Source organism: Pyxicephalus adspersus, chromosome 10 (genome assembly GCF_032062135.1).
Source record: "Pyxicephalus adspersus chromosome 10, UCB_Pads_2.0, whole genome shotgun sequence".
Classification (NCBI taxonomy): domain Eukaryota; kingdom Metazoa; phylum Chordata; class Amphibia; order Anura; family Pyxicephalidae; genus Pyxicephalus; species Pyxicephalus adspersus.
The window spans coordinates 5,644,710-5,664,316 of record NC_092867.1 but is presented as its reverse complement, the minus strand read 5'-3'; the positions used below and the strand labels follow the sequence as shown (position 1 = coordinate 5,664,316).

At 41.1% G+C, this 19,607-nt stretch overlaps 2 protein-coding genes across 2 annotated transcripts; both read right to left on the bottom strand.

Moving 5' to 3' along the window:
* Positions 1-2,544: 2,544 nt before the first annotated feature.
* Positions 2,545-10,758, bottom strand: LOC140339878 (pancreatic triacylglycerol lipase-like). Its single transcript, XM_072424789.1, has 8 exons — positions 10,718-10,758; positions 9,478-9,646; positions 7,460-7,568; positions 6,571-6,690; positions 5,289-5,411; positions 4,444-4,562; positions 3,417-3,537; positions 2,545-2,621 (listed from the first exon to the last, which is right to left on the bottom strand). The coding sequence occupies exons 1-7, from the start codon at positions 10,756-10,758 to the stop codon at positions 3,427-3,429; spliced, it is 792 nt and encodes a 263-aa protein (XP_072280890.1). The 3' UTR covers positions 2,545-2,621; positions 3,417-3,426.
* Positions 10,759-13,982: 3,224 nt separating this feature from the next.
* Positions 13,983-19,149, bottom strand: LOC140339877 (pancreatic triacylglycerol lipase-like; the record flags this gene model as incomplete). The annotated part of the gene is made up of 8 exons (XM_072424788.1): positions 13,983-14,093; positions 14,536-14,654; positions 14,848-14,967; positions 15,696-15,815; positions 16,483-16,591; positions 17,491-17,625; positions 17,998-18,123; positions 18,991-19,149. Coding segments are annotated over 8 exons (999 nt in total), but the record flags the coding sequence as incomplete, so codon positions are not given.
* Between the last annotated feature and the right edge of the window lie 458 nt (positions 19,150-19,607).

Below are 19,607 nucleotides of genomic sequence, written 5' to 3'. Positions count from 1 at the left end.
ATTCTCTGCATGCCATTGGCCATCTCTAGTGACAATGCTGATTGGAGTGTATGGAGGAACGGCAATGCAAACCCAGGACAGGACTACAGAACTCTCCATTCTTCATCTACATGTCAAGGGGTGGTTTCACCTGGTGGGGATCATGGCGATCTATTAAAGGCATTGTGCCAAATGGTGAAAATCATGGAGCCTTAATTCCACTGAACATCAATGATGGAGCACCATTCTGCGTGCTGATACTGGAGCAGTCATTAATTCCACAAATGTCTGATTTGTAATGGGTACAGAAGGGGTACAAACCCCGGAACTCACCACCAGGATGGTGGGAGCCCCTCATAATGGGCAGAGCAGTGGTACAGACCCAGGGATTTAGGACAGGGATGGGGGAACCTCTCTTAATGGGCACAGCAGGTGTACAGATCCAGGAACCCACCCCCAGGATAGTGGGGGTCCCTCATAATGGGCACAGCAAGGGTACAGACCCAGTGACTAAGGACAGAGATGTAGGAACCTCTCATAATGGGCACAGCAGGGATACAGACCCCGGAATTCAGCTCCAGAATGGTGGGAGCCCCTCATAATGGGCACAGCAATTGGTAGAGACCCAGCGACTCAGGACAGGGATGGAGGAACCTCTCATAATGGGCACAGCAGGGGTACAGATCCAGGAACCCACCCCAGGATAGTGGGGGTCCCTCATAATGGGCACAGCAAGGGTACAGACCCCGGAACTCAGTCCCAGAATGGTAGGAGCTCTTCATAATGGGCACAGCAGGTGTCTAAAACCTGGAATGGGGTGAGTGTCTCATATGGGGCACAGGAGTTGTGCAGAGAACTTTTGCATCCTCCAAACACACTGCTCTCATTTCAGGGTGCACTGACCCAATGACAAACTACTGCATGTGCATGCATACCTGCGTGCATGCGTATCTGATTTTATAAATCATATCAATCATTTGTAACCCGTTATCAAGATGCAACTGATTTGTGTTATTCAAGATAAGAGGAAATGGGCACACATCCATAATAATAATCTGAACTTGTAATGTACCGAGCCAGCAGATACAGAATTGTCAGTATTGGGTTCACTGATCCCAAGGACAGCAGTGATATCAATAAAAAGAGGAGATAAGGTGGCAGAGATTGCTGGGCACATGGTGCCAGGTAAGGCTAAGTTTGTCTGGGCACAGTGCCAGACTGGAGTCAGCTGTTATTGAATACCCAGTACCAGGCCAGGGCTAGGTATTGCTGGGCCCATTTGTTCCAGGCTGGACATGGATATTACTGGACCCACATTGCCAGGCTTGGTATCATTAGACTGGGTAGTTCCAGGGCAGATGTAGTTTCAACTGGCCACACAGTGCCAGACCAAGTTCAGCTATTGTCGGGCACATGTAACGGGTCAGACTTAGGTATCACTGGGCACATAGTGGTAAGCTCAGGATTTGCTGAGCAGAGAATGCCAGGCTCAGGTATTGCTGGACTCATGGTGCTAGACTAAGTTCAGTTATTGTTGGGAACATAGAACTGGCCAGGGTCAGGTATCACTGGGCATGTGGTGCCAGGTCAATCTCAGGAATTGCCACAGATTGCTAGGTCATGATCAGGAATTGTTGGGCACAGAGTGGCAGGATAAGCTAAGGTATTGCTGGGCACATAGTGCCAGGGCATACGTGCTAGCAAAACTCCTAATGTAACATTCACAGGACATTCTGGGAGATTCCAAGGACAACACAGGTAAAGTTTATATTCCTAAAGGGGCTTCCTATGGAATGTCTGCTTGGTTTGTACCTTGTTTTTTTTCCCCCCGTTGGTTAAATCTAAATGATATTTCCCTTAGTTTTAGTGCTGTAAAAAGAATCGGTACGGTATCTATATGACTTGTACGATTTCTATATGACTTTATGACTAGTGATATATTCTCATGTCCACTCAGCAGGTGGTGCTTGTTCCATGTTTTCTTGTAGTAATGTATGATTTGTTACAAGGAATCTCAGAATGCAGCCTAGGAAAAATGAATCCAATATCCACAAAGTGTCCAATGCATGCAGTAACCGGGGATCAGCAATGTAGCAGAGATCACCATACAGGCCATTAAAAAGGGGAGTATGTAACTTTTTTAAATACTTTTATTTCACTTTATACCCCATGGAGACAGATTCCTTTAGGATTAGAAGATAATGTCTCCATTATGAGCAATTCATTTCAGCTTGTTATCAAGAGCTTGAGATTTCCCACCCATCATATCCAGCTGCCAGTCTCCAATTCAATAAAAGTGCCCCACTGACCAATGGAGGCATTAAGATAGTGGTAGTTGTACAGGGGCATAGCCTCCAAATTAGTGAAAGTGGGGAAGAATTGGAAAGAGGTTGCTCAGAGCCGACATCCGGTGCCATGGTCTTAGGATGAATGCCCATTCTGCAACCCTAAAGTCCATGGATGATGGCGAAGATTGGTGAAAAGTTTTTATGTTGTATCTTTGTATTTTAGAATGTCATTTTGTATCTCTTATACCACAAACATAAATTACTAGACACTCAGAAATAGTTTGATATAACAAGATTTATTTTCATAGTAAAAGCTGATAAAGGGGTCCCAGTTTGTGGCTGCAAATGCTTCATCTGGAAATAAAAAATAAAACGATTATTAAAAACATTGCATGCAGTTTTACTACAATATAACAATGAAAAAAGAAAACATTAACACAACAACATCACACAGATTTGGTAAGATGTAAATGTATTAATATATTTGTGTATATCGTGAACCCTTGATTGGAGCATGAAAGGGTTCTATGTCCTTGTTGGGGAGATAATTCCAATGGTGGGGGCCACCAAAGACAAGAAGTGTGAGAAATATCTTCCAACAGAGACGGCAATAAAGAAAAAATTCTTTTCAATCCTGCCAAATTGATGGAAGTTGGCTTTGAATCACCCTTAATATTGCACCTACACCCTTATTCAGATGTGTTGAAAGTTGGGGGGCATTGAGTGTGCAGCCCCCACTATTTGTGTCTGACCAGGTCCTGCACCTTCCCCCAACATAGGGAGGTCCCATTGTTGAGGGACAAAGCTTCCTCTTCACATCTGGTCCCCAAAGAAGCATATGGGGGTCTATTGAGTGGTGGAGCCTGGAAGCCCCCAGGGGAATGTGTACAGGGGTACGTCACCCCATTGCTTGTTCCCACAAAACTTAAAATGTATATAGAAACTCATTGCAGATTTTTTTAAAAAAAGGAGCTTTCACAGGAAATCTGCATTATAGGTGAAACACATTCACCGCAGAAATCTGCCATTTATGTGATATGGAAATAAAATGCTCGGCTGTTACACAATTACATTTTCATAATAAAAAAATATAATAAATGAAGAAGTATAATAGAATGAGATACAGTAAGAAGCAGTATGATGGCTTACCAGACTAGAATTACACTGTACGGAGGTAAAAGACTTGGCTGGAATTGGTGACCCCTCTGTAGGTATCGGCATAGTGGCCCATCTTGGGACAGCCGGCACTCGGACACGACCTGCAGTTGCCCTGTAATATGGCGAGCAAATAACAAAGATAAATGAATCCCAGCCTAGAGAAATGCATTGTATATACAGCACCAAGATATAGGAGGGTCATAACCTGGCTTAATGTAATGTTAAAGTGACCCGGGCCTGCAGGTGTAGGGGGGAACAAATATTCTGCCCACCTGGAAGGATAAAATACAGTGGCTGGAGATTTAAGTGTTAACACCCAGAGAGCCAGAAGGGTAAGTACTGTATAAAGAATATAGGGAAGGTGACCGGGCACCAAAAACTCAACCTGGGATGACCATGGACATTTTTTAGGTTGGGAGGGGACATTGATACCTAATTGCAGTTAGGCTACACTGACTTTAATTAGCGTAGAAATTTCACTAAAGCTTTTGAATGAATTCGTAATTTATAAGGATGTTTTAAACCAAGATATTTAGAAGAGAAGAGAATAGAGGAAAACACCTCCTAAATGCACCAAAACGCATAAAAATGCCAATTTGTGTCAATAGGGGCATTTGGAGCTTTTATAGGTGTTTGATAGTGTTTTTGAGCATTTGTTTTTGGGTGTTTATGGGTGTGTACTCTAAAATTCCCCCACATTCATGCACTATTATACATTTATATAGCTCTGACATATACCATAGTGGGGTACGGAGATTGTACAGAGGAGCTGACATCTAATGTCCCCCACAGTCACACACTATTATTATACATTTATATAGCTCTGACATATGCCACAGTGCAGTACAGAGATCACTGAGCCAGTCCCATCAGTCTCTGTACCAGAGGAGCTGACACTCTAATTTTCCCCCACAGTCACACAATAATATTTCATTAGTTACATTGCAATCGTGCAGAGGTCGGTATCAGCACATGGCTAGGTCCAGACTTCCTATAGACTGGTACTGATTGGACTCACCGCTGCGTAACTTTCCCAGCTGCTGCATGGATAGCCGGGGAAGCCATTTGGATTGGTGATGCTCTGTATGTAATATACTTTGGCTGCGTCATGATTACATGTGAGGGAGGCAAATGTTACTAAAAAAAAGGTTAAATGATAGGTTAGCACCTATAATATGATTAAAACTTACTAAAATATACCTAGTACAATAAGTATAAATATCCTTCGTGGAAAGTTTCAGGCTTGTAGGGGGAAGAGGGCAGAACTAGGAGCCAATCAGGTGATGGTATATGCCATGATAAACCTGATGACAAAAGGGAAAATAAAATAATAACCCCCCATGTATCCTGTTAGTTCTCCACTGTCCAATCAAAACTGAGGATGGGGAGGTTACCCGGCTATGGTGGGTAACAGGTGTATAGAACAATCAGGTCATCATTTTATCTGCGTTGTGTATATCCCTGGACACAATACAAATCCTTTGGCAGGTCCAACAGTCCCTCAGATAACCAGCCTGCTTTTCCCCCCCTTTGATGCCAGGAACATATAGAACCCATAGAAAATATTTTAAATATCCAGCTCAGAAACAAAGTCCAAAATTAGAGGTATTGTGATGGACCAGCCAATTATGCAAGAAGTAGCCAAATTTTTTTTTTGGATGATTGTAAAAAAAGGTTTTTCCTTGGAAATGAATGAGCTGAGGTGGAGGGTGAACCAAAAATGAAGAAAATGATGGACCTCAGCCATGGTAGGTAAAGGGGCAGCACAGATCCATTGGACTGGGGGTGATATATCATGTGGACTGACCTTTCATCATATTTCTATTATGTGATTTGTACATCACAAACAATACATAATCTTACTTCTATCGCTCGTGATTTCTTCATCGATGGTCTGCACGTTCTTGTAGGCCTGACATTCGGGCATATCCACTCCACCATTAGGGAAGAAATCGACATGGCCGATTACCTGACTCATCCCCAAACCTGCAGGACACATTTTAATGGTGACAGAGATTGTACATTGTTACATGTATCCTTATAAAAAGATGGAAATAAAGATCAATTACAACCACTGGACTCTGAATGTCAACCCAGCAAAGGTGGGCAGCCATCCCAATTCATTTAAGAGTAACATGCTCATATTGATGTGACCTCCACCAGATGCGTATACTCAGTCTTCTTTCTCTTCCCCCAAAACTCCATTCAGGGGAGAGGAAAATATCAAAACACTTTGGACATGAGGGAGCATGGGAGTCACTCGCCTTCTGTCTATGGGACAACGCTGGTCATTGGTGCTTGGCTCAATGGTCATCCAGCACTAGAGGTGGGAAGGGAGCTCCATATATCCATATAGCTGTGTACACAGGTTGGAAAATCATTCCCCGAAACAATCTTACAAGCTGGGGTTCCCAGATCATCAATGAAAGAGGTTAAAAGGGACTGAGCTGCTCGACATTGTCCACCATATGGTTTAATTTTCAATATTGATTGGAGTATAAAGGAAACCAAAGACTAACAGTTATTACAATTATTGGCCAAGGTCTACCCGTCCCTAGTGCATGCTGTATAGCAATATCCAGTTCCTGGCAAATTGAATATAAAGATATAGGGGAGGGGGTTATGAAAACTCTGACCACATATTTGGTATTGGTTTATGCGTAATGGTTTCAGAGAGCGCACAAGAGTGCCATATGGTTCTGCTACAGGTATTTACAGGTTTCGTGTGGTATCACTATCATGACCATGGTGTATTTCTATATACACCATGGTCATGATATGATGGTGTTCGGTTCAATTTAAAAGTAGTCCTGTGGATATTGCTTTTTTTCTCTTCCCAGTGGGGGTCTCCTCTACATGGCCCCCAGTGTCTAGTGACCAGTCTGTCATGCTGGTAATCGCCCTATGGACAGAGGTGGGAACGGTGCTGCATGAGGACTTTCCCTTCTCTTCTCATTTGATGGCTTTCAAACATCCAGCCAAAAGCAATAGCTACAATATGACATCTGGTGGCTTCGGGGTTTTAGGTTTATAGATCCATTGAAACATTTAGCCTAAATGGTTATTATACCTCCATATAATGTGGCTGATTAATTCATTAATTTTTATTTCATTATTATTATTATTGTTTTTAAGTAATACTGACCCAGGTCGGTCAAGACACCTCCAGAATCGGTGTGGATGACATCAACAAATGCAGCGTCTGTCAAATCCAGCCTAACCTCTGCAGGTGTGTCCTGGAAGTATGGCTCAGCAGGGTCCAGACCTGGCACAATGCAGCACAGACAGTTTAAGATTTAGTAAATTAAAAGTTGAAAACTCCCCACCTATTTGCCTCCAGAATTTCCTAAAGCTTCTGATTACAAAATCCCACCCCCGGGGACACATTATCCTCCCCTGAGGGTTTCCTTAGGCCATTTCACCATCGATAGTAGAGCAGCACACCTCAGAAACAATTATATGAAATCAAAACAACATATGTGTAATTTTTTTTAACAAACCTGACTAATTCAAACAGGGTGAATGATAGAAATTTGGCGATCACTGAAAACTGCATGCCAATGCAATCACAAGAGGTAACTGCAAATCTTTATTATTCTGTAAATCTCACTTGCTCAACTCTGAGCACTCACTATACCAGTCAGTAACTGAAACCCTTCAGTGTGCAACTTTATACCAAGGCTACAATGAGATAGGGGCCGGTGGTAGGTGAACCAGACAAACATGCGTGTATCTAAACTCCGGAAACTGAAATATGTTGCAGCTTACCAGTCTATATAAACGTGGTGAATTGCTTAGTTTTTTCCAGGGCAGGAACCAAGAAACTCATTCTGCAGCATGTCCCAAAAAATGTGCCCTTGCAATATATTAAAAATGCTGCAAAGATATTTTTATTTATTTAATGTGTTGGCAGCCACTTGTAAATTATTGGAATGAGCCTCCTTACACATTAATGCCCAGAATATGCAACAGAACATAACAAAGTAAAGGGGTCACTAAAATGGGGTCATGTATTGGCTGAGAATGGTTGTCACCTGTAATCCTGGCAATGCCTCTCATTCTCTTTCCTGCCTCTCCAGCAACGTGCGCTCCCAGGCTGTGCCCAATCACATGGACATTGGAAGCAGAATATCCAAGGGATTGCTAATAAGAAATCAGAATGATGAAAGTTTTCTGATAGTATTGGGAATAAGTTTTCTCAGTGACATTTATAAGACCTATAGTTACCTGAGAAGAAAAAACACAACTGTTCAATGAAAAGAAAAACATCATAAAACGCTGTTGTATTATAACAATGCATAACGGTATTATAGGAAGCCATTGCTGGCTCATGGTATTTCAGTTGAGGAATTTTCTTTTTTTCTTTGATTTCTTTCATTTTAGTCTTTACAAAAGGTTAGAAATTAGTAGTCAGGCACATTCAACTGAACTTGTTCTGTAATGATAAAGTCATTTACCTACTCATCCAAGTGTCCTCCCAATGAGTGTCAGGGATATTTATAGCTGGCCCAGTTACCTTTACCCATTTGCCATGGAATGTGTCAGTCACGCTTGGAGGCACTATGGATTTCACAATGATGGTGATGTGCCAAGGAGCAGAATCCATGCAACAGAACAGTCTTCTCCGGCGTCTCTAGAAGTGGGGATGTTGCACTAAAGACTGCTGCCAGGTTCTAGTTCTTGGGCACACCAGGGTGTGCAGGACAATGTGTGGTACCAAATCAACAGGCAGGAGAATATTTAAAGAAGGCTGAGGTGGGGATAGGCAGCAAACAAGCAAGGTCAAGATCAAAGCCAGGAGTCCAGATCCAGAAATCCAGGAAAATAGATATTGTGACATGGGGGTCACTGAAGACACAGAGGAACATAGGGGACACAGGAAGAGACACGAGGCATGGGTGACACAGGGTTCACTGAAGACGCAGGGTGACACAGGAGACACAGGAAGAGACGGGAGGCACCAGTGACATGGAGGTCACTGTAAACAAAGGGGAAGATAGGAGACACAGGAAGAGACAGGAGGCACAGGTGACATGGGGATCACTGAAGACAAAGGGGAAGATAGGAGATATAGGAAGAATCAGAAGGCATGGGTGACACGGGGGTCACTGAAGACAAAAGGAAAACAGAAGACACAGGAAGAGACATGAGGCATCGGTGACACAGAGGTCACTGTAAACATAGGGGAACACAGGAGACACTGGAAGAGACAGGAGGCTTGGGTGACGCGGAGGCCACTGAAGACAAATGGAACACTGGAGACACAGGAAGAGCACAAGGTAATTGCTAGGGGGCTTGGCACTTGTGGAGACTTGTTGCACGAACACTTAGTACTTTGTCTGACCCAGCCAGATAGCCAAGGGCTATTAAGAGGGTATCTCCTGATTGTTAGGCTGGAGGGGTGATGTTGAATAAACCTGGAAAAGCAGGTGCGCCCAGGGACGGAATTGCGGTGATGAGTTGCTGGCACTTTAGCGAGGAGGTGGTAAGTGTGACAATGTCTGCTTGTCTGCTGACTACAGAAGGCACATAGTCCATGCTAAAAAAAATCTACTCCAGGATCCCCATCCACAGTCCAGTTTAACCCAACTCTCACCTGTGCAAGCCCTGATGAAGAGATCAGTAGAGCTCCTGTAACATGTTTGTACATTTTGTTACATAAATATAAAAGGTAAACATTCATCTGTACTTTCGTACTGTATCTGGACTTACTGCTGTCATCCTTGAGACCATTTTGTGGATCCATCAATTCTTAGAAAATAGCATGTAAATAGAATCCGTCAAGGCGGATGCTGATTATCCAAGAACATGGCAGGATATTTGAGATTTGTGAACCCCCTTGGCATGTTTTACCATGGTGCTGTGAAGGCTTGAACATGCGTCTACTGATTGAGTTACATTGCTGTCGGAATGAACTGTTGTCACATCGTTAGAATTGGGGAGCCACTTCGATAACCAGGGAAATGTTTTAAATGTTTCAGAATGTCATGAATGTAGCCAACTACTACTAGATATACCAGGACCTTAAATATAAGAAGACAAAGAAACTTACCGTAAGATATTTAACAAAATAGGCAATTTCTGCACCCACGACACGGATATTGTTAGCAGCCTGGGAATAGGTAGTGCGGGATCCACCGCCCCAGTCCACGGCAATGCAGTTCACATCTTCAACCTGAAATAAAGCCTGGAAAGCAGGAACAGAGTCCACATATAGTATTCTGTATTGATACAATATAGACAATAATATGTGGACACCTCACCATCACACCTACATAAGATTTCCAGAAGTATGAAAAATGATCATGTTATTTCTAAATCATACGTTGTAGACAATTGCACTCTTCCAGCCTTGTGGTCACCCAATTTGGTGAAGACCCTTTTCTGTTCCCCCATGACTGTCTCCATGTGTACATATCCAGCTCCATATAGACATGGGGTCACCAGTTTGGTGTGGAGGAACTCGAGTGTCCTGAGCCCTGACCTCATCCCTACGGAACACCTTTAGGATAAAATGAAATTGTGCACCAGGTCTTTTCATCCAAAACCAGTCCCTGACTTCAAATGGGGGTTAATTCCCATTGACACTCTTTCAAATCTTGTGAAAATCCATTCTAGAACAGTAGAGGCTGGCATAGGGAATAACTACTTAATAATAGCCAAGGTTTTGGAATAGAATTTTCAACACGCTCATATACTTGCTCTAGAGCTGCATTGAACCAAAGGCAGACCCCTCACTCACTTGATAGTGTGATAGGATGAGTACTGTGGGTGAGGAGGGGTAAATGGAAGCAGAGGGGGTATCTGAGCAAAGGTGGAAGAGGTGAGGAAGGTAAGTGAGGTGCCTGGAAAAGGCTAGATAGCGATATTGGCTCTGATTTATTAAAGCTCACCAAGGGTGGAGAGGATGCACTTTCATCAGTGAAGCTGGGTGATCCAGCAAACCTGGAATGGATTTCTTGAAAGTCATATGCTATGTGCTAGTAATAGTTTTGAATCCTGGACCAGATCCATTCCAGGTTTGCTGGATCACCCAAGTTCACTGATGAAAGTGTATCTTCTCTCGCCTTGGAGAACATTATTAAATCAGGCCCATTGTGAGAAGTGTGCAATGCGAACATGAAGAGAACTAACAGATGGGGAATGTTTTTATTATTCCTTAGAAAGGCAGACAGCAGATAAGTCCTATCAAAGCTCCTTGGAAAAAGTCAACCTAGAGAAGCTCAGATATCTCGACTGACCTGCCTATAAATATCAGAGTTCACAGGGTGCTCGAAGGCGATTGGTATTACCCTTCACTTGCATCCAATGTAATGTAGATCATCATTTCCATCCTGTCGGCCCATAGATTACACAATGGGCAGGATTTATTAAAGTTCCTCCAAGACTAGAGAAGATAGACTATCATGGGTGAACCTGAGTGATCCAGAAAACCTGGAATGGTTTTTGTGTTTTGTTTGTTTGTTTTTTGTTTTTGTTTTTGTTTTTTTTATTCTATTCATTGGCATTTTTTTTAATTCTGGACCAGATTTATATTAGGTTTGCTGAATGACTTTAGTTCACCCATGATAGTCTATCATCTGCAGTCTTGGAGAATTTTAATATACCATGAAAACCACTGAAAACTCAGTGTCTGTTCAGTTCTTTTGTCTGTTTACTACACAAATAAAGTTCAAATTAAACCAATTTTTTATTTCTACATCAACCCCAGCCCTTTTGCACCAGTTTTTTTGTAACCCGTTCCAAATCCTTTGAGTTCTCAGACTTTATTTCAACCACATTCCTAATCATATCATTTATATCATAACATGTCCCACCCCATTTCCATGCTTAGATCCAGTGCAGCTCCTAGGTTGAACAATCCACTTCCTGTGAGCCCAGGGTGTCAGAGACCCGCCACCTTTGTCATTCACATACACCCAGGTCATTGCATTTGCAGAACTCAGGAACCATCAACCATTGGAAGAAGAGGAACTGTGAGGTCACATGACCACATGGTTCGACCAAAGAAAGAAAAGAAAGATGGCGGAAAGGAAGGAGGCAGAAGAGTGTATAATATGGTTTATTAAATGAATATTAATAATATGGATATAATATAGAGGTTTATATAGTTTAATATATAATTCCTAATTTCGGAATGAAAACATATTTGTATTGTATAAATCCAGAAAACCTTTGGATCTAAATTTTTACATCCCGAGAATGAGACCATTATTTCTGGTATAGCCAGTTTAACGTGGCAAATGTATTTTTTTTATTTTGGTGTTTTTGTTATTCTGTCCACCAGTTACTAATTTTTTAACAATGGTACAATAAACATTTCACTTTTCATGAATATACCAATATCTTCTATGGTGCTCCTATGTATGCATACGTATGGTCGGTGCTTTACCCCGTACAGAATATGAGGACGCACCAAGATAAACCCTCGTCCCAGAAGTCTACAAGGGGGTCATCGTCCTGCTTGGAGGTCTTCATTGAGATACAAAATGTGCTGGATGGATTATGAAGATAAAACTCACGGTAATGGCGGATCACTGCAAGTGTATGAGTAGTTATTTACCACACCATGAAAATTGTGCACTTACCCTAATTTTTTTTTTTTGTTTTCTAGTTTAAATGTAAAATCCCATTCACTTCCCTTTTTTCTGCTTAGGATGAATAATGGGAGGCCATATTTTCTAGCTACTTATTGGTCCTAAATGTCTTTATAATCACCATTATTTCATGGATATTGGCCACCATTCCTATTTCCAATAGATGCTCCACAACTAAAAGATTTATTCAATGTTGAAGTCCGTGAGTAAGATTCACCAGGAGACTTTAATATGAAGGTAGTGCCAGCAAAGAGATGAATGATGTGCTTTGTAGTGCTGCACCTGTAATGTATGAATTGTGTCAAGCCATTCTTTTTGTTGGTAGAGCTTTTATCGTTGGTCTCCTGGTATTCCCACCTTACCCATTGGCTCCGGAATTGTTTCTATAAATATTTATTGGATGGAGAAACCAATTTTGCATTGAAATGTATGAACTCTTACAGTCTCAAAGTTACAAAACCAAATCTGGAGCAGCCAATGTAGTTCTCAACCAGCTTATACCCAACACTCATTCTTCTGGAAAATGAATCCTTTACAGCCAACATTACTTATGCCTAGGGTCATAGAAATCACCTGCAACTAATATTAAATGGAAACATTCAAAATTGAATTTGATAATGAGCAATTTAGATTTCTGTGGATTTTCTGTATAATTAAAGATCCAATGCTAAATCCAGCCTTGCGCCTAGATCAGTATGTTCAGTATGTGCCTATATGTATGTATCAGATGTTACTGTAGTTTAAAGTTAATTATCTCTGCACCTTTGGTGAAATGCTAACGTTGATCAATGTGCCCACCCTCGGTATGCTGTCCCATAATGTACCGGATTGGATTCTATAGATGCATGGAGAGTCTCAGATTTCATTATTGTTCAGTAAATCCAATAACAGATAAAGAATGGAGACAAAAAAACTGTTGGATTTTGTAACTGCAAAGTTTATTGATTGACAAATAAATCTGAATATTGCATTGATGGAATTAGGTCGGAGGTCACAGCCAGAAGATATCTGGAAATTAACATAAAAACAATTAATAATCATATTTTCAATAATCCATCCAATTCTAATGCCACAAATCTGTCAATATGTGGCAGAAATGCTCCTATTCTGATTAAAAATATCCAGATCCTTAATAATTACCAATGACATTAATTTTCATTTGATATTAAATAAAAGATAACTGTGCTTGGAAAAATACAATGATTTAATTCATATGGATTTGATGTTCAGGGGTCTGAAAGTTTACAAAGTTTATGGATATGGACTCCTCATACCCCTGTTAATGCAAAGGAGTTGATTTACCCCATTTATTTAAATATATATTTAAGGTAGTATCACCTGTTCCCAAAGTGAATATTTCACTTAGTCTATTAAATGAGAATAAAGTTCTACTGCCTTCAACCATCCAATCATGGGCAAGAAAAATCCTGTTTTTGTAGATTTCCATTTATGTCAATCTGGGTAATCTTTGCTTAGTGAATATTCACCACTAAGCCAAGTGAATAATTCCTTGTAAGGATAGCATACATTTATTTAGAAAATCAATCATGCGGCTTGAATTGCGGCAGTGATGACCTGGGCTATGTTCAGACTGGTGGTGAGGTTGAGGTGCGGTTCTGCTTCCACACACCCCTGATCCGGGTCCTTACCATGTAGCCCCTCAGCCTCGGACACCCATAAAGAATGAATAGGGTTGGCTGGGAATAAATCAGAACTGCCAGCTCCAGGTCAATGTGAAATATTGGAACACTGATTCTTTAACCAGCACAGTGAGGTGGGCAGCCATGCAACTGGCAAGGTTGGCAGCCACCAAGAGCTGCATAGAAACTACCATTCCTGCCACCGGTCTGAACATAGAATGGGCTTCAACCTCACAAATTCCTTAGCTTCAAACAGACGATAGGAAACTATATGTAAGTGATATGATCATAGTAGATGACTTCTGTAGGGCTACTTACCTTTAAGGAGTGGTGAGATAGAAGACTTGGCTGGAGGAGGTGACACCGCGGTAAGTGTCAGCATAGTGACCCATCTTTGGACATCCAGCACTTGGGCAGGACCTACAGCTTCCCTGTATGATGGAGAAATACATATTGAGTATTAGCTTCTATATGTCTGATGAAGGCACAATAGAAATGTTTTGAGGAACCCATTGGGGGGCACCTTGTTATTCAGGACTGACCCCAGTTTAATGAAAAAGTCCCCTTGCATTCAAATCTGTGTTGGTGAATAAAAGTGCCCGACAAACCTATTTCTGGGTGTCTATGTCTCCCTGCACATACTAGCTGAGTTTGACCCCCTACAAGTTAAAAGAATGTTCTGTTTGGGGGTCAGGATTTCTGACAGTAAGTTTGGAAGGATTTGGAATTTATTGCTGTTCTGTCTCTATTTTGCAGCTTTCAGATACATTTCAGAAAAGATTTTCTATGAATTGTGTTAGAGATCATACAGTATGTATTCCAGGATCTCAGATCTGAAGTTTTTATATTATCCTACGAGGTGGAAACACTCACAGCCTGGTAGGTGTTCCAGTTGGAGCAGGGATAGCTGGTGAAGGCGCCAGTGTTGCCGATACTGTCTGTGTAATACTTGATGGCTCTCATGTGGTTGCAAGTTACAAAGTTCACCACTCCTACAAACATAAAACAACTTTAGATTAATATTGGGTTATTTTACATCATAGATGTATAAACATAATAAAAACGGTATTAAATACAATAATGCAACAGCCAGGATTGGAAACAATGCACATCTGCTCAATGGAGTTGAGTGAAGCTGAAGAAGATGAGAACTTCTTTTTGATATCTGCAATATAAAATCCTCACCGTTCCAGATATCTTCCACACTGACGTTGGGGATTTGAATGTTCTGAGGACATCCGGGCATGTGGATTCCACCATTGGGGAAGAAATCCAGATGACCAACAAGCTGGCTCATTCCAAAGCCTAAAAAATTATACATATACATTTATTAATATTATTATTATCGTTTATGTGACAGTACAGAACCAGTTTAAACTCTAAAGCCCAAACTTTTTTTTTTTAACAGAAAGGTTCAAAGCTCATCCTAAATAAATGTGTAAAGGTATACAAATATATATTTATTTTGGCTCTCATGCAGTGATTGTTGGTTTCGTCCATATCTGGACATCATCGTGGGATTAATAATGGATATATTGCAATATCTATTTTTTTTTTAAATAATTTTTGTCTTCATATGGACCTGGGTCAGATCAGAGAAGATCTAATATAAAAACCCTCATAAACACTTGTGAGTGCAATCAGCCAGTAATGGGGATCAGCATGGATGAGCTGTGATGAGCATGAAGAATACTTTTCATGTCTGTTTCATTAAATAAATATTTAGGTTCATTTAACTTGCATTGGGCCTACTTCAACTACTTTTGCATTCCCAATTTTGACCTATTTGGTCAACGTGGTGGTTATAAAGTCTATTGGCACCGCACCTAACAATGGTTTTATTACAAGGCACATGGTTACAACCAGCTTGAAGCTTTTACACGGCAGCTCACGTCTTTGCAGGATACATATATTCCCCACTTAGGAAGGATTGAATATAAACGCTCATCCTGTTACCAATCCATATTTCCAAACAAACCGTACAGTGGACAATGCCACAATATTATTTTCTATGAATTGATAGAAAGACTGACCCAGGCTGGGGACGAGAGGTCCGGCATCTGTGTGAATGACATCAACTAGTGTGGCATCTGTTGGGTCCAGTCTGACTTCGGTGGCTGTGTTCTGGAAGTATGGCTCAGCGGGATCCAAACCTGGTTAGAAAGAGGTGAAAGTTACCCCCCATAGATGTCTTTTTTATACAATTATTATGTTTAAAAATACAATCATATAAATATTTATCTGGTTTATAAATAAAATATTATCAATATTTTGTATTATGTTTAGCTAGTTGATCTTTAGTGTCTTTTCATATATTTCCATGGTATCTGTAGTCATGAAATTAATACATATAGGTATAAAGAAATAAATCCCCCCGCTTTAAAGAGGGGTCCTCATTCTCTGGAAAAGCCCCTCCAGAGCACTGAGATCTTCCCCACCCTCTCATCTAAATGTTTTAAGATCAAAGTACATGAAAGGAAACAGGTCTGCACTAAATAAATACAATGTAACAATTATCTGTAATAATGTAATTGTAAATGAAGACTGTAAACCAGGATTTGAACCTTTGTACACTGGCACTGGCAGAATGACCCCAGGACCAATTTCAATGCCCAAACTTTTGTCAGCATGGCATTTGAACAAAGGGACAGAACTTAGAAATAAACATATAATGTGTGAATAGCAGAATGTGTGTTGTGTGAAATAACAATATAATTAATAGATGTGTTTTTATTGGCTCCCCATCTTTCCAAGGATCCCATTGGCACAGCTCTTCCATAATCTATCCTAGTCCAGTATCCCAACTCCGTCGGCAGTCACCTGTAATCCTGGCAATGCCTCTCTTCCTCTTGCCAGCCTCTCCAGCTGTGTGGGCGCCCAGGCTGTGTCCGATCAGGTGAACGTTGGCTGGGGAGTAGCCAAAGTTTTTCTACAATCAGATCACATGGTACACATCAATAATATCTTAAAAAACAATATTTTCCATATACAGTCTGGGAAAAAAATCTATTATAAAAAAGTAAAATAAAATGACATGGGAACCATCTTGGATAAAAATGGGAATAATTAGTGTGTGCCTCCTCCCATCCACAACATGACTCCTATGGATGGAGAGTTTATATGGAATCTGTAAGCCCCCCATCCCCAGATATCTGCTGCCTCACCCTGGGGTAATAGGTACAGATGCACATATTATCTATTTCCCACTTCTATAAAGAGTAAGATAATTGCTAAATTATTATTATTTTTTCATCTTATACCTTTACAGGCCTAGCATTGTCCAAAATAGGATTCTTTGTCAATTTCCTTCCAGCACCCGTTTCTTTGATGACTTGGTTAGTGAATCCAGCAGAAGACAGCTGTCCTCAGCTGACCCCTTAAATGCAGTAACAGGAGTTCCACCCATTAGGTTCCGCCCACATCATTGATTGCATGTCTTCAGCCATTCCAGCAACAGGGCAGATGAGGACAGATGTCAGTTGACCTCCATAAAAACACTGAATGCAACATCAGAGGGGAGCCAACAATGGAATGGACCCTCGTGGAATATTGCTGAAGGCGTGTCCCTGAGGTCCTAATTCTTGAGTCTACCCAAATTCTAATTCAAATTTTATTTTTTAGGGGGAAGGCATGTGTATAATGTCATCTGTCTGACATGTTTTTACAGCATTTAGTCTCTCTGAAATCTCTTTAAAAAAGTTTTACTATCTATTGAGGTGTGTGTTGGGGGGAGGGGCTTCTACAAAGGGTTATTTGCCGAATTTGCCAGGATGTATTGACTGTACCCTGTACTGACTGTAGCACAGTAGTGAAGTCTGGTTATTTTACCGAAAGAATGTCAACGAAATAAGCAATCTCGGCGCCCACAACGCGGATGTTGTTTGAGGCCTGGGAATAAGCTGTGCGGGATCCGCCACTCCAGTCTACGGCAATGCAGTTCACGTCTTCAATTGTAAAAAGTTTCTGCAGGAAAAAATTTAAACATGAATTGTGGAACTTCCATCTAATCATTTATATCAGACTTTAATTTTTTAAAAACTGCAAAAGAGGACTTCTATTTTGAAACAAATTCTTTACAGTAAAAGTGGTAGGAGGGGGTTCATCATAGTGAAAGAAATAAGGAGGGGTTCTTTGTGGTAAGAGTGATAGGAAGGGAATCTTTCTGGTAAAGTGGTCTTTATAGTGATGGGGGTATGGTGTGGTTCTTTACAATATAAATATACGGTTGGAAAGTGTTCACTGTAGTAAAAGTAGCAGGGAAAAGTTTGTTAGTGGAAACAAATTATTTTCAGTAAGGGAAATTAACCTGGACATCCTGAAGACAGTTACACTTACCCTGCAGATATCGGACAGCCAGGTGGACTCGCCACTGTCGGTGAAGCCATGGATGACAAAACGGGTCTTCCTGGAGGTGCGGAAATTGGAGCTGGAGATGGTGGAGGGGTTAATGGCACTGATCAGCTGCAGGAAGAGACCCACCAGTCAGATTTTCAATGTAATGGTATAGATGTAGAAATCCCACCAATTCCAATAAAAAAGAAATTGTTAATAATTTTCTATCACAATTTTATTCATTTAGTAAACTCAAAATGTAAAAATAAATATAAATAACGTTGGTCATTTGCTGTGAATTGTTTGCTCAGATAGCAAGAATGAGATTTGGGTTCATGAATAGTTAATTGGTCAAAAACTTTAAAAGCTCAGTTCCAGAAATATGGACTAGCCAAAAATTCAGTGCAGTAGCCCCATCTCTGGTCAGCTGAGTCACCAGAACCAATTATATGAAGAAGTAAATATCCCCGCCCCCAGTCAGCTGAGTCACCAGAACCAATTATATGAAGAAGTAAATATCCCCCCCCCAGTCAGCTGAGTCACCAGAACCAATGATATAAAGAAGTGAATAACCCTACCCCTATCCCTTTTAGTAGTAATGATCTCAGAGCTGCTATATTGTCCGTAAATAGTACCCAGATTAGGTGGGAGGAGCTTCTGTCACTCTCAGGAGCCCATTAAAGCCTATTGAATCCAATTTGCAAAAATGTTCTGATGGTTCCCAATCCCTACAAAGAACCTCATAACATGAATCCAATATATCTAAACCCAAATTTGCAGGAAAATATTACTGTATTAATATTTATAAAATATTAGATAGGTATCACCGTCTGGTGTCTCCCGCTCCAACAGAATTCTTTTTTTCTTCTCATGTCCAGAAAGAGATGATTGGATTTGCTAACATTTCAATGACCCACCCCTGCATTACAATCCACCAATCAACACATCTATTCAAAACAGCAAGCTCCTCCCCCTCCCACAGGCATGCTGTGTTACCTGATAGCTGTTCTGGTTGCTTCTGGTGTACAGCAGGAAGCGAGTATTGATCTTCTCTGGGGCCCAGGGTAACTTTGCGCTGGGTCTTTCCAAAGTGCCGGCCCATGGCTTGAGATCGTTAAAGCATCCCAGTCTGTTGTAACAAACCTCAGCGCCTGATTAGGAATGAGAAACAAGAGGAGTCACTCCACAAAAAACTGCTGTGCCCGTCACGAGGGGCTTCTAGCATCTCAGCACCAGGTCTCTTGAGAAATGAAATAAAACCAGCTGCTGTGTACAGTCCCCTACTGGCCCCTCCCACCAGCCATGATACCCATGCTTTGCAGAGAGAAGCACAGGGACCCAGTGATGGATGTCATTTAATAAATATATTATTTATTTTGTGGATCAGCAGGAAGAACAAAGCAGAGAAGGACAAATATAAGAAGATCAAATGTCAGCTTTAAAGATTCAAGCCTAAAAAAATGTGTGGTTTGTTTTACCTTTGACAGCGCCGAGGAAGAAAATCCCGGCAATCCAGGTGAGCAACATCTGTAAGCAGAGAATAAATTGAGTTCCTCCATCATTATCTGGGACTGGCTGAGCGCCATACGGTGTCACCACTCACCTTGATCCCC

What these genes read in the sequence shown, in the direction of transcription:
- LOC140339878 (XM_072424789.1), bottom strand. Translation starts at nt 10,758, where the DNA reads ATGGAAATGATGATCTACATTACATTGGATGCAAGTGAAGG. An exon ending in AGAAATCACGAGCGATAGAA is followed by an intron (nt 4,563 to 5,288) that starts GTAAGATTATGT and finishes CCTTTTTTTTAG; the next exon opens with TAACATTTGCCTCCCTCACA. An exon ending in GCTGGGAAAGTTACGCAGCG is followed by an intron (nt 3,538 to 4,443) that starts GTGAGTCCAATC and finishes GCCATATTACAG; the next exon opens with GGCAACTGCAGGTCGTGTCC.